This window comes from Numida meleagris, chromosome 4 (assembly GCF_002078875.1).
Source record: "Numida meleagris isolate 19003 breed g44 Domestic line chromosome 4, NumMel1.0, whole genome shotgun sequence".
NCBI lineage: Eukaryota > Metazoa > Chordata > Aves > Galliformes > Numididae > Numida > Numida meleagris.
Genome location: NC_034412.1, coordinates 54,474,143 through 54,487,313, shown reverse-complemented (window position 1 = coordinate 54,487,313; position 13,171 = coordinate 54,474,143). Strand labels below are relative to the sequence as shown.

General features: G+C 48.3%; 2 protein-coding genes across 2 annotated transcripts in view; one reads left to right on the top strand and one right to left on the bottom strand.

Annotated features, from left to right (window-relative positions):
- NOA1 (nitric oxide associated 1) lies at positions 1,981–7,106 on the bottom strand. Its single transcript, XM_021397202.1, has 7 exons — positions 6,130–7,106; positions 5,496–5,660; positions 4,912–5,108; positions 4,094–4,225; positions 3,551–3,667; positions 2,938–3,055; positions 1,981–2,850 (listed from the first exon to the last, which is right to left on the bottom strand). The coding sequence occupies exons 1-7, from the start codon at positions 7,055–7,057 to the stop codon at positions 2,645–2,647; spliced, it is 1,863 nt and encodes a 620-aa protein (XP_021252877.1). The 5' UTR covers positions 7,058–7,106; the 3' UTR covers positions 1,981–2,644.
- POLR2B (RNA polymerase II subunit B) overlaps positions 7,109–13,171 on the top strand; it is an 18,170-nt gene continuing 12,107 nt past the window's right edge. The window contains exons 1-5 of the mRNA XM_021397200.1: positions 7,109–7,269; positions 7,389–7,461; positions 9,909–10,059; positions 12,473–12,585; positions 12,831–13,050. Of these exons, the coding sequence (XP_021252875.1) occupies positions 7,251–7,269; positions 7,389–7,461; positions 9,909–10,059; positions 12,473–12,585; positions 12,831–13,050 (576 nt within the window). The 5' untranslated portion in view covers positions 7,109–7,250. The remainder of the gene's footprint in view (positions 7,270–7,388; positions 7,462–9,908; positions 10,060–12,472; positions 12,586–12,830; positions 13,051–13,171) is intronic.

The window sequence follows — 13,171 nt, the reverse complement described above, 5'->3', positions numbered from 1 at the left end:
GGGATTTGTTCTGCTTTTGCCACAAAAAACAGTAGCCCTTTTCCTAGGGTAGGAGTCCTTGACATATTCAGCGCTGAAAAGTGAATAGCCACTGGGCAGAAAAAAGAAGCCTCTTTTTTGGAGGGACATCTGCCAAAGCAAACAAACTCAGGCTGCCAGCTGCAGTAGCATGTCCCCACTTGCAGGGCAGTGGGGATATGCAGTGCTCCTTTGCTTGGCCCAGATTGGTGTCCTCTGGTCCCCCCATTCCAGCTGGGGGAGACAAGGAGCTCTGTGCAGTACTCCAGCAAAGGAGCTGTTCTGCTGAATACGCACTTCTCAGCTTTCCTCACTTTTCTGAAATAGCTATGCATAATTGCACCCAGACAGTGCACACTGAGCCATGAAGGTCAGACATTCCCAAGGAGGCTCAACCCTCCCAGTCTTGTCTTTACATCTCATTTTTACACACAGACATAAGCCACATTTGCTTTTGGCTCCTGTGTTAAGATTAAATTAGCTCTTGTCCACAGATGTTAAAAAATTTCTTGCCTTTCAGGCTGTCCAGCACAAGCGTAAAATAGACACCAACTCTGAGAAGCACTTCAGAGCAGGTCCTCAGCTCCTGCGTAATTCAGCCCTCAGAACTCATAAAAGGTATTTCTGTGCTTTCATTGAGGCACTAATTGCTTCCACATTAAAACCTCCTATTTGCTGAGGTTTGACATCTGTCTGGAGCACATATTTTTGTTCCTAGCTGTGGCTGTTGCTAGCTGTCTGCTCTCATGGCCTGAGGAGTCTGTAGATACAGCAAAAGCACTCAGAACACCCACGCAACTCCAGCCCTTGGGCTGGCTCAGCTGCCCCACTTGCACGTCTCGGTGAACACAAAAGGACACAGCATGGGAGGCACGCTCTCCCCTGCACATCCGCATATCTCAGGCAGAAAGCCTTTTTTTCCTGGATACAATTCCAGCATCGCCCACTGATCCTACTGAAAAAGGCTGTTTCCAAAATCAGGGGACCTGCTACACAAAACACGTCTCGCCTGCAATTTGTTATGGCCTACTCCTGGGCTGGGGACCAGTGCTGTCACAGAGGAAGGCCTTCAGTTACTCTTTCTGCATTTGGTGTTGTTTGCCTTTTATATGGTGTCTTTTCCGGACTTACAGCATTAAAGGAATGCTGTAGGAGATGTCTGTTTTGTATTTGTCAGGCTAGTTTGAACAGGCCACATCTAGACCCTTTTCCTGACTCCCAGTTTTGCTGGTAGAGCTGTGACTATTTCCATGTCTGCTGTTCTAGGACTGCAACATATAACCTTCACAAAAGACAAGATGCTAGCAGAAGCAGTGTTTTCTGCTGTTTTCTCCCATAACACTTAATAGTGTGGCCAGCAGGACTGGCGTGGTGACTTTCCCTCTGTACTTACCTCTGGTGAGACTGCACCTTGTGTACTGTACTCAGTTGTAGGACCCACATTGTGAGAAGGATCTCAAAGTGCTTGAGTGTGGGTGGAGGAGGAAAAAAAAAAAAGCAAGTGAAAGGACCAGAAAACAAGACAGGAGAAGTGGCTGAGAGAACTGGGGCTGTCTGGTCTAGAGAGAAGCCTGACGAGAGACCTCATGACTCTCTACAACTACCTTAAAGGAGGCTGTAGCGAGGTGATTTTCTCTCCCATGGACCTCCATTCTGATCAACCAGGGAGGCAAGCAGGATGAGACTGCTGGTGCTGTGTTCACCTGAGTATTGTGTCTCTTTGCAGTTTGTGTGGCCAGATGCATACATGTCTGCTGTGTATATGTGGCAAGTGGAAAATAGCTGCTTCAGTGGTTGGACCTGGCAGCTTGGAGCTGCAGCAGTCTTACCTCTCTTTGTCTACCAGATGTGCCATGACACATTTTCCTCTAACATGGGCCATGGTGCTAGTGCTGTTGTGTAGTTTGCAGGATGCGTGCCCACACAAGAGTGCTTTACTGGTGATTTCAAAAGACAACAAGAGTCTTGAAAAGTTTTTATATACATCCTCAGTTCCAGAGACTTTTATACAAGCTACAGAAACCAAATCAAAGCAGTGAGTTGCAAGTTTCTTTGTCAGGCACCTGAGCAGATCTGCTTTTCTTTAATTCCTTTTTCCTGTGTCCAGAAGTAGGGCAATGCCCCAGATACTGAGGGGACCTGATTTTTGGTCAATAATGTTTAACTACTGCAAACTCCTGGGAGTGTCATACCCAAACCAGAGAACTCCCTGCTCCTCTCCCCACCCTCCACCTCCCTCTGCTTTGGAAACAACATAAAGGCTCCAAGAACCAGGTGATGGTTTCTGACCTGTGAGAGCACATCTGAATGAAAAGACCTACTCTCTGAGCAGCAAAGTCAGCCCAGGGCAGACAGCTGAGCTTCTGTGCTGTATTTCAAGAGGAAACTGGGAAAAGTGGTTGTTCCCTGACACTGCCTGATCCCAGGGAAAAAACATTTCACCTCACAGAGGAAGGTACCACTCAGCTCACTTGAACTAGCTGCAGCTCAGTATTTCTATTAGATTTACCTCACCCAGACCTCCCTTGAAACTGTGCCTGTCTGCCTTTTAGATGAGTCTAAGCTCTCCTGAACATCAACAAGCATCAAGGTTCTGAATCCTTTCTTGCTCAGGTGATGGTGAGTGCTATCTGTTCCCCGCAGTTTTCAGGTTTTCCACGAGGGATGGAGGCTTTTTGGTTCTGTAGGCAGCAGTACCTGGGATCCGGGCCCCTCTGACGTTACTGATATATGGTAAAAGGGGAGGCTCCCTTACCACCACTGTGGTGCCCCTGGGAGCATAGGCTCGGAGCAACAGTTCCTCTTCTGCATGAGCTGTCACTGCCACCCAGCCTGCAGAGCAAAGAAAAAATAATACAGTCAATAGAAGAGTTGCTCATATCAGAACAAGGGTTCTCACACAAAGAAACGTTAAATTACCTGCAGAGGAAAGCTTGATATCTGCGACTGCCTCAGTGGTACCAGTTCCCTTCAGTGTAATGTCCTGAGGGACAAGTGGGGGGAACTCTTTCATTCGCTCTTTCCCACCCATTGGAACCTAATGTCAAAACAAGAGATTTAGCAACTAAGAGATGCTTCAGTACTGCTATGTTAAACTGAAGAGCAGTGCACAAGTGGGAACAAAGATATTAGACTTTTGTTATCCAAATAAGAGCTGGCTTGAATATCCTTACAGGAGCTACTTCGGACTTGCAAAGAGCAGAACTGGGATCACATCCAGAGCAACCCAGCCCAGTGAAGCCCACAGAAAAGGAGTGAGTGAGCAAAGACGGAGCGTGTGCTACATGAGCCAGCTGTTGGCCCAAGCCAGCTGCCTTCCTGTGGGTTATGCCACTCATACGTACACTTAATGTGTGCAGGAAGGTTGCTGCCAGGAAAAGGACAGTTCACCCTGTCCCCAGTCTACATGTGCTATGCAGTCTGTGCCAACAGCAAGAAGGTCAGAACAATAACTTATGTCGGGATGTGTCACCAGGTGGGACAGTCTGCCTATCTGCAACCAAAAGCCCACGACAGCACCTCCTTCTCTTACCCTTAGGAACTCTTGGCCAGCATGCTTCTCATACATTGCATCTGCACTACTCAAAGTAGCAATGTGGACTGGCAACCGGTTAGAAGCCACAACAGAAAACCAGGCAGGTTTTTCTCCCTGAAATACAACAAAGTGCACATCATTCATGCTAATAGAAAAGCAACCTCAAACTACTCTCTCTTGCTCCATTTCTTTGCCATATGTTGAAAACCTGTCTTTACTGGCATCCTGCCCCTCTCCATGGGATGGTCCTTGCCTCTGTCATTGCAGAGCAGCCTCTGTATGTCACGGGAAGCCCTTCAAGCTGAAGGTGTTTGTCAGCATTCAAAAGCACTTACTGCTTTACAATATAAAATACTGCACACTGGTAACAAGTATCACAACTCCCCTTCCCAAGGCATTTTCACTTTATGCAGTACTTCATTAACAGATTGATCATCTTGAAAGCAGCAAAAGAGATGGAGAAGCTACCTGGACAATCTTTTGTTTGGTATTGTAACAGAAAATGAAGCCACTGCTATCAAAAATCCTTTTTTTTCCTACCTGTAAGTAGTCTATGCGCCCTAACGCTGCTAAAAACAAGACCATTCCTGGCTTGAGAATGAAGGTCCGTGGAACGATGGCTTGTGTTGGCAAAACCAACTTTACTTCTTTCTCTGTTAGGAGATTCAAAACCTGAAAAATAAATTGTACAGTCAGGACACACTGGTTTCCCTGATTATTCAGCTTCAGAAGAAGGAAGACCATGCTCAGTCTCCAGTTAGAGCTCTAAGCCCCTGACTGTCTTTACACTAGACACTAACTAGCTATCAGAGAGCAAAGTGACGCAAAGATCTCACAGACATCTAGTAGGAGAGTTCTGATACCACCGCTGATTTTCTGTCTCCTAGTACTTTTTAACTTTTCCCAAAAGATGACCTGCAGCTCCATATAGATATCAAAGTGATGAAAAAACAACAAAATACTTCATTTTTGGACACATGCACTATATAAGCACTAGCTTCAGTATCACTGCTCTAGCAAAATACTGAAGCAGGCCTCACACATTGAAGCTATTAACAGAAACACTGCAGCTCCTGCTGGCTTCCTGACAGTGCTTCAGGTCTTTCTCAAAGCTTTGGTCACACAACACTAGTTACCCTCCCAAGCTCCATCTTTTTCAGTAGGGTGACAGCTAAAGAAGCGCAAAATTCCCTGTGTGATACCAGTATAAACTTGTTTTAACAGTACAGGTTCTCTTCATTAGAAAGTGTGCTGACACAGTTCCTTCACAAAGACCACAGTATGCACCATTCAGGAATGCAACAGCAGAAACACGATGGATCCCGACCTCCTGAAACAGAGTGCCACAGAGTACCTACACAGTTTTCTTTTACAATCCCTGGAGTATCGAAACACCAGCGAGCATCCTTCACTTCATTGTATGTGAACTCTTCTCTTTCTCCCTGCTTCTTAGGGATATGGCATGGATCTTCGTCTATGCTGTACGACAGCATGTCAGGGTCAAAATCAATCACAGGGTTCTGCTTCTGACGTTTAAATGTTCTTCCAACTCTTCCTGGATTAAAACAAAAGGTTTCCCGTTAATTCATTTATTAACTTGCATCTCCTTCAGTGGGACGCTTGTCCCCTTGATTATTAGGGATGCGCAGCTGCGATAGAAAGGTGATAAAAATGTTGTGTGAACATTCAAAAGCCAAGATGTCAGTAAATCCCTTCTATGATTCTTGCTTAGCACTCCTCAAGCCCCAAAACCTTCGCAAGGACCATATACACACAGCACATTCCTGTCACAATTAAATGAAAATGAATTCTTACAGAATGGGAAGAAATTGCTTGCCAAAATCAGATGCATTCTTCAGAAAATTAAGGAGTTAACAGTCCTTTGTATAATGCAGCATTTCCACCAGGACATTCCATCACCCTTCACTCAGATAATACTCACCCACTAAATATCCTTGCTTTTTAAGGTGATTAAGGTGTTTTTTTTCTTCATCACTTAGCTGATCTTCTGTTTTTAGTGCCTCTTCTTTCAGTCTCTCCTGCCTTCGGAATATCCTGTCACATGTAGGGTTAATAACTGGAAATTTCAATAAGTTCAGCGTTGTTCCTGGAAAAAGAAAAAAAAAAAAAAAAAAGATGACACATCCAGTCCTCTGGATACCTGTCATATTTAAGCTCTAAGGAACACGAATAAAAGAGTGCTTGAAACCATCTAACAAAAAGTTGGAGGTGGAACTAAGCACCAACATCTGTTCCACTTAAAGTTTCCCTCCCAGCCAGCGTGGCTGAAGTGTGCTACCATCCATGTGGTATCTGCTCTCTTGTTGAAAGGCTTCTCACAGAAACTCCCAGTTAGCCTCATGCACTAATTAAAGCCTCTCACTCATTAAAATCATGCTGATTCTGGCACAGGCACGCGTCATCTGAGCTGATACTGCACAACACCCACCCAGTAGATTCTTGGAAGGCCACCACCTGCAGTAGTGATGCTTTGGGCCCCCGTTTGGTGACAGGCCTGGTTCACAGGAGAGCTGACAGCCCAAGTGTGACATGGGGATGGCGGCAGTGCCCCTCACCTGGCCAGGGCGAGACGGTGGCCCTGCCAACCACGTCAGGGGCACGCGACTTGCAGTAGTCGGAGTGCAGCAGGGCATTGAAGAGCGTCGACTTGCCCGCATTGGTGGCCCCCAGCAAGTAGACGTCACCCGCACACTTCCAGGAGCGCTGCAGCCGGCTGACCAGCCCCTCCATCCCGAAGCCTGTCTTGGCGCTCACCAGCCGGACATCCACCAGCTGCTCTCGGGAGATGCCGGCCCGCAGGCAGGCGGCCGTCACACTCTGCCGCAGCCGCCCCAGGTGCCCGGGAGAGTCTGCGGGCAGCAGGTCCACCTTGTTGCCCACCACCAGCAGCCCCGCAGCGGGCACCTCGGGGCTCAGCAGCGCGGGCAGCTGCGGTAACACGGGGTCGGGCAGCTCCAGCACGTCCAGCAGGTAGAGGAGCAGCGGGCCGCGGCCGTGCCGGGGGGGGCTGCGGAGCGCTGCGCTCAGCACCGCGCGGTGCTGCTCGGGCGGAAGCTCCAGGCGCACTACCCGGCCGCCGTGTTCCAGCACCCAGCACCGCTGGCACACGGCATCCCGCAGCCCGGCCGCGCCGCCCGGCCCCGCGCACAGGCTGCGGTACTTGTCGGCCGGCACGAAACCCGGCGCCGCGGCGTCTCTGCACTGTAGCTCAGCCCCGCAGCCCGAGCAGCCCACGCCGCTCGGCGGCACCGAGGGGTCGGCGCCCCCCGGGACCCGCTCCCCGCCCGGGGCGCCATCCCTGCCCGCCGCCCGGCTCCGCGCCGCCGCTCTGCCCCGCGCCGCAGCGGTGGGCAGCGGCTCCGGCTCGTACTCGAGAAAGACGAAGCGCTCCTCCTCACCACCCGCCGCCGCCGCCCCGCGCCGCGCTGCCCAGGGCCGGGCTGGGCGCAGACGGCCCAGCAGCACCCGGCCCAGGCGGAGCATGGCCGGCAGCGCAGCCCGCCGCAGGAAGGGGAAGGGCGAGGCTTAACCCCGCGCATGTGCGCTCCTCCTCCTGCGCCTGCTCCCCGCCGCCCGCTGTCCTGCCGCCGCTGCCGCTCCGAGGGCGCTCGGTGGCGGATCCTCAGCTTCTTTCTCTCCTCTCCCAGCCGTTCGCGGCTCCCTCCTCGCTGCCACCATGTACGACGCGGACGAAGGTGAGGGCGCGGCGGCCGCCTCCTGCCGGGCCGCTCCCCTGCGGCCTGCGGGCTTCTGCGGGCGGCCCCGGGCCTCGGCGCGGCGGCCGCGGTCTGACCCGTTCCCGCTTCCCCCGCAGATATGCAATATGATGAAGACGACGACGAGATCACCCCCGACCTGTGGCAGGAGGCGTGCTGGATTGTCATTAGGTGATGCCCCGCGCGCTGTGCTTGGTGTGCGTGTGCCGGTGGGACGGGTTCGGTGCGGCGCACGGAGGCCGCGGGCTTTGCTAGGCCGGGCCGCGTGTTTCGGCATTTGGGGAGTGGAAGTGCGCTCAGCAGAGCTACAGGATCGTTGTTTGGGGTTAACAGCCCCCTGGCTGCCAGGGCTTTCAGACAGGAGCAGCAACGCGGCCAGCAGGAGGCGGTCGGCCCTCTGTACTCAACCTTGGTGAGGCCGCACCTCGAGTGCTGTGTTCAGCTGTGGGACCCTCGCTACGAGAAAGACATCGGGGCCCTGGAGTGGGTCCAGAGAAGGACAGGGAAGCTGTCGGATCTGGAGCACAGGTCTTATGGGGAGCAGCTGAGGGAACTGGGTTTGCTCAGTGTGGAGGAGAGGAGGCTCAGGAGAGATCTTATGGCTCTCTGCAGCTTCCTGAAAGGAGGTTGTGGTGAGGTAGGAGTCAGCCTCTTTTCCTGGGTAACAGCAATAGGATGAGAGGTAATGGCCTTACGTTTTGCCAGGGGATTTTCAGGTTGGATATTAGGAAACATTTATTCTCTGAAAGAGTGGTAATGAGGCCCAGGTGAACCTCATGAGATTTAACAAAGCCAAGGTCTTGCACCTGGATTGTGGCAACACCCACAATCAATACAAACTGGGAACAGGTGGATGGCAAGCTGGATTTGAGTCAGCAGTGTGCCCTCACAGCCCAGAAAGCCATCTGTATCCTGGGCTGCATCAAAAGAAATGTGGCCAGCTGGGTAAGGGTGGTGATCTTGCCCTCTAATCTGCATTGGTGAGACCTCAGCTGGAGTACTGCATTCAGATATGGAGTCTTCAGTGCAGGAGAGACATGGGCCTGTTGGAGCATGTCGAGAGGAGGGCCACAAAAATGATCCAAGAGATCCCTACTTAGGCTGAGAGAGCTAGAGCTGTTCTGCAGGGAGAAGAGAAGGCTCCAGGGAGAGCTGAGAGTGGCCTCTCGGGGTGTTGTAAGAAGGAAGGATGCAGACACTTTAGCAGATTCTGTTGTGATAAAACAAGGGAAAATGGTTTCAAACTAAAAGAGGGGAAATTTAGGTTACATATAAGGAAGAAGTTTTTTACAGTAAGAGTGGTGAGGTACTGGAGTGAGTTGCCCAGAGAGGTGGTGGAAGTCCTGTCTCATTCAAGGGGCTCTGAGTACCCTGATGTGACTGTAGGTGTCCTTGTTCCTTGCAGCGGAGTTGGACCATATGACCGTTAAGGGTCCCTTCCAACCCAAACATTTCTATATGATTTCTGTGATTCTGATGCGCTGGCGCAGGCTGCCCAGGGAGGTGGTGTAGTCGTTATATATATGGAGGTGTTAAAAAAAACCATAGAGATGTGGCACTGAAGCACATGGTTGATGGGGATGGGTAGGAGGTTGGACTAGCCGATCTTAGTGTTTTTTTCCAACTTTAATGATTCTGTGATTCTAAGTAAGAAGTGATTCTAATTCCACACCAAACATGCGATGTTGCCCACTGCTGTTGAATGTGAGGTGGCATGAGGAAGCCAGGACGCAGCTGTGCCGCCAGGCCAGTGCTTTCCCAGCAGAATGCCAACAGCCAGGCCCTGTGGCTCCTCGTGCTGTTAAGGAGTGGGCACTGTAAGCAAAAAGTGTTTCTCTTCTGAACAGAAGAGTCTTTCCCTGTATGCAGTGGGGATAGAGAGCAGCAAAGCCAAGGTAGCATGAGCTCTCCAAGTGGCTTCAGGGCTGTGTGGCACAAAGCCTGTGTGTTCAGGTCATGCTGTTAAAAGTGAGAGTGCAGGGCTTGGAACATAGGCTTTGGTTTCATAACCGGGACGTGTTGCGTTGTGTCTAGGCCACACAAAAGCTAGGGGAAATCTAGAGAAGGAGTGAAGCTGGAAATCTGTGTGGCTGGAATAGAGGAGATCCGTGCTAAAGAACTAGGTTGGAAGGGACCTTAAAGCCCACCCAGTCCGAACACCCTGCCGTGGGCTTGTTGCCCCCCCCACCGGATCAGGCTGCCCAGGGCCCCATCCAGCCTGGCCCTGGGCACCTCCAGGGATGGGAAAGTTCTGAGAATTGTTACTTAGGAGACTGCAATTGCACACACTCAGTTTACTGCAGCTTAGAAAATGCACTGAAGCGAAGTCATTTACGTGTGTTGCTGGGAACCTTTCATGAGGTTTGTGATAACGTTTGCTTTTGAATTTAAGGTAGGGTGTGTGCCCGGCTCAGCCAGGAGGATGAAACGAGTCAGTCACTTTGCAGTGTGCTTTCAAACACCAATGAGAGTTTAACATTTCTGAGCATCAATGTACGAAACCCGTGCCTTGGGCGAAGAGTGTTTTCTTACTGCATTTTGTAACAAATATATCTTAAACTTGCTTAAAATACATTAATTAAATTATCTTGTTTTGTTAATGTGTTTTTTTCCTCTAGCTCCTATTTTGATGAAAAAGGTTTAGTCAGGCAACAGTTGGATTCTTTTGATGAGTTTATTCAGATGTCTGTGCAGAGAATTGTTGAAGATGCTCCACCGATTGATTTACAAGCAGAAGCCCAGCATGCCACGGGAGAAGTGGAAGAACCTGTAAGTGGAGACAATGGGTTTTCATGAAGCAAAATGATTTCCCTTTGGGTAGGTGGGTTTTATTTAACCTCCATCACAAGAGGCTGAAGTTCATCTGAGTTAGGACACGGCCAGGAGGACAGAAGCATGAACAGTTTGGATGCTACAAGGTACTGTGTAATACTGCTCAGGATGGGAGCAGGCATCACCAACAGGGATTCAGAGGAACAAGCCAGCCAGCCAAAATAAAGCCATGTTTTGGTGGGATTTTGGTTTTTGGTAGCTTTACCATGGCAGAAAGGGCTTATGACTAAAAAGTTTTTTGTTAGGTCTGGGTTTTCTCATGGTGCCCTTATCATCTTCCATTGGTACCATGTTCCAAATTGTCTAAAGTCCATTCTTTGTGAGGACTCTTCATGAAGTGTACGAGGGTTTAGTGCATGTTCTGTATTGATTGTGGTGCTGCTGCTGTTGACTGTGGTGTCCCATATGTGGTGTGATTCCTGTTCTGAATGTGTAAAAAGTGACTATCCGGTTACTGGATAGTCCCAACCTTTCTGCTTTCCTCTTGAAATTTAAGGGAACTTTAGGAGCTCTGAGAGTCAAATTCATTATGTGTTTTGACTATTCCTTTGCATTTTTTTGTGGGCAAGCATTATTTAGAGAGCGTAACTGAGATATCTTTTAGTTCCTCGGTTTGACATAATGCTCATTCTTGGGTGGATAAATGTTCATAAATGTTTATCTTGCTGTAATTCACCTTAACATTTCCACTGTTACTCCGTGTATATTATGTCCATGTTCCCTAGCTGTGTAGTTCTGCAGATCCTGTATGAGCTGTTTGCAGTTAAGCGTGGATCTCTGGCACATCATGTGCCTAACTTACTTTGCCCAAAATATAGTATTTGACTTGAGGGTAGTTTCTTGTTTTTATTTATCCAGTTAAAGTTTTAAGAGTATGGCCTGGATACAAGAAAAAGAAAACTTGCTTTTTCCTTCAGTATTACTTGTTGGGAATCTCTTGCCTAATTTGAGAACACTGGATTAATTTAAGGAGACTAAGTATAATTGGAGTACTCCGAGGTGACTTTGTGTTTCTCCCTCCCTCCGTGTTCAGCCCTGCATTTTGAGGGCAACTAGGGCAGTATGTTTTATAGCATGTTAAAGTGTTTTACAACTGTGCTGAGAGATGGGAATTACACTAGATGTGTTCAGTGTGCTTGTATGAGAACTTGTGAAAGTTACTTGACACAGCTACTGCTGGAAATCCAGGAGAAAGGTGTTTCTTTGGGTGAGAATTGAGGGCTTGCTGGTGTGCTACAGCAGAGTCCTTATGGCTCAGATACAGTTAGATGCCTGCATGGAACTCAAGTTTTGCTTTAGTAATATTCTCAGCTGGCTTCCAGTTGGTGGGGTAGCAGCACTGTTCTGTATTTGGGTTAGTTTCTGTTCTGCAGGTGGTCACAGTGTGAAACAGGAACTCAAAGAAGGGCTTTCAAGGCAGTGGGTCATTCAGCTTGTTTACGTGCAGGTCTAATGATTGGCTTGTTTCCATACCCTTTAGTTACTTCAGTTGGTGAAGGAGTGCTTTGAGAAGAGAGCAGCTCTAAAATCTCATTGCAGTGGGAATCTGAGGGATGATTGGCTCAGAGCAAAACAAACATCCTGAGAATTGTTCTATTGCTGAAAGGTGCCTGTCCGTCCTTGCCCTTTTTTTAACATGTTTTACTGTACGTGTGAAAGGATTTCTATGGAACTTAAAACAATTAAATGTAATATACTTTGTACGTATAGGAGCAAAGCTGTACAAAGACTCACACCTTTTTGACGTGTCAGCTACCTCGTTGTGCTGAAGTAAATTTGCCTTTTTATTGTATACTTAGCAGTTTTATCTGAAGCTATGTCAACAGTAAATACAAACCAGGCGTGTGCTTTATTAATATACTCCCTGTGACTTGGTAGATTTTGAGTTAGTTAGCTATTTTACAGGAGGAAGACATTTGGGTACCTTATTCTTCTCTTACCGATGGTTTTGACCCTTCAGTTACCTCTTTGTGTTCTTTATTAATGAGGTGCCTAGAAATTATTGAAAGTTCTTGAGTGATTGGCACTGGAACAGGTTGCCTGGGATGTGGTTGATGTCCTGGCCCTGGAGACTTTCAAGGCGAGTCTGGATCAGGCCCTGGGCAACCTGGGTTGTGCGTGCCCCTGTTCATTGCAGAGGAGTTGGACTAGATGGCCTTTAAAGGTCCCTTCCAACTCTTAAGGAGCGTGTGATTCTATGATTTGTTCAGCTAGCCATCTGAAGAGGGATTGTTTCCACACCCTGAGCTGAGGACGTGCATCAGTGTTGGGTATTAAGCTCTAGGGCTGCTCTTGAATAACTAAGACGGATGGTTTGGCCATTGCAGATAAATGTCTTCTTGTTTTCCAGCCCCGGTATCTCCTGAAGTTTGAACAAATCTATCTCTCCAAACCTACGCATTGGGAAAGAGATGGAGCACCGTCACCTATGATGCCCAATGAAGCCAGACTGAGAAACCTTACGTAAGAAACATCTCTATCATGGTTAAAACAGAAGGAAGGACTGGCTTTATGTTATTAATTGATAGTCTTTTTTTATTTAGTCATTTTGACAATGTAATCGGTACTGCTCTTATTACAATTTCTAATTGTTAAATCCAGATGATTTAATAATAATGCTCAGTATTACCAGTGAGTAGAATAATTGCACTCGTCAGCTTTATGTACAGGCTGGAGTAGATAAACAACGCAGTGTTTTTCTTCTGTAGGTATTCAGCCCCCTTATATGTGGATATAACTAAAACAGTTATTAAAGAAGGGGAGGATCAGTTACAGACACAACATCAGAAAACTTTTATAGGAAAAATTCCTATTATGTTACGATCAACGTACTGTTTGTTAAATGGCTTGACTGACCGTGATCTTTGCGAACTGAACGAATGCCCTCTGGATCCAGGCGGCTATTTTATCATCAATGGATCAGAAAAGGTAAGGGATGATACTTTGCAGAGTTGCCTTTAAAAGCACTGGAAATTCTGTTACTTATTTCCACTTCTTTGGCCAGAAACATAAACACTTTAGATACTGCAGGCAGTCCTAATCGCAGAGA

Excerpts from the sequence above, each read along its gene's own strand:
- NOA1 (XM_021397202.1), bottom strand. The coding sequence starts at position 7,057 with ATGCTCCGCCTGGGCCGGGTGCTGCTGGGCCGTCTGCGCCCAGCCCGG. Across the intron at positions 5,661-6,129 it reads CACCGTCTCGCCCTGGCCAG|GAACAACGCTGAACTTATTG; the intron begins GTGAGGGGCACT and ends TTCTTTTTCCAG. Across the intron at positions 2,851-2,937 it reads TATCAAGCTTTCCTCTGCAG|GCTGGGTGGCAGTGACAGCT; the intron begins GTAATTTAACGT and ends TTTGCTCTGCAG.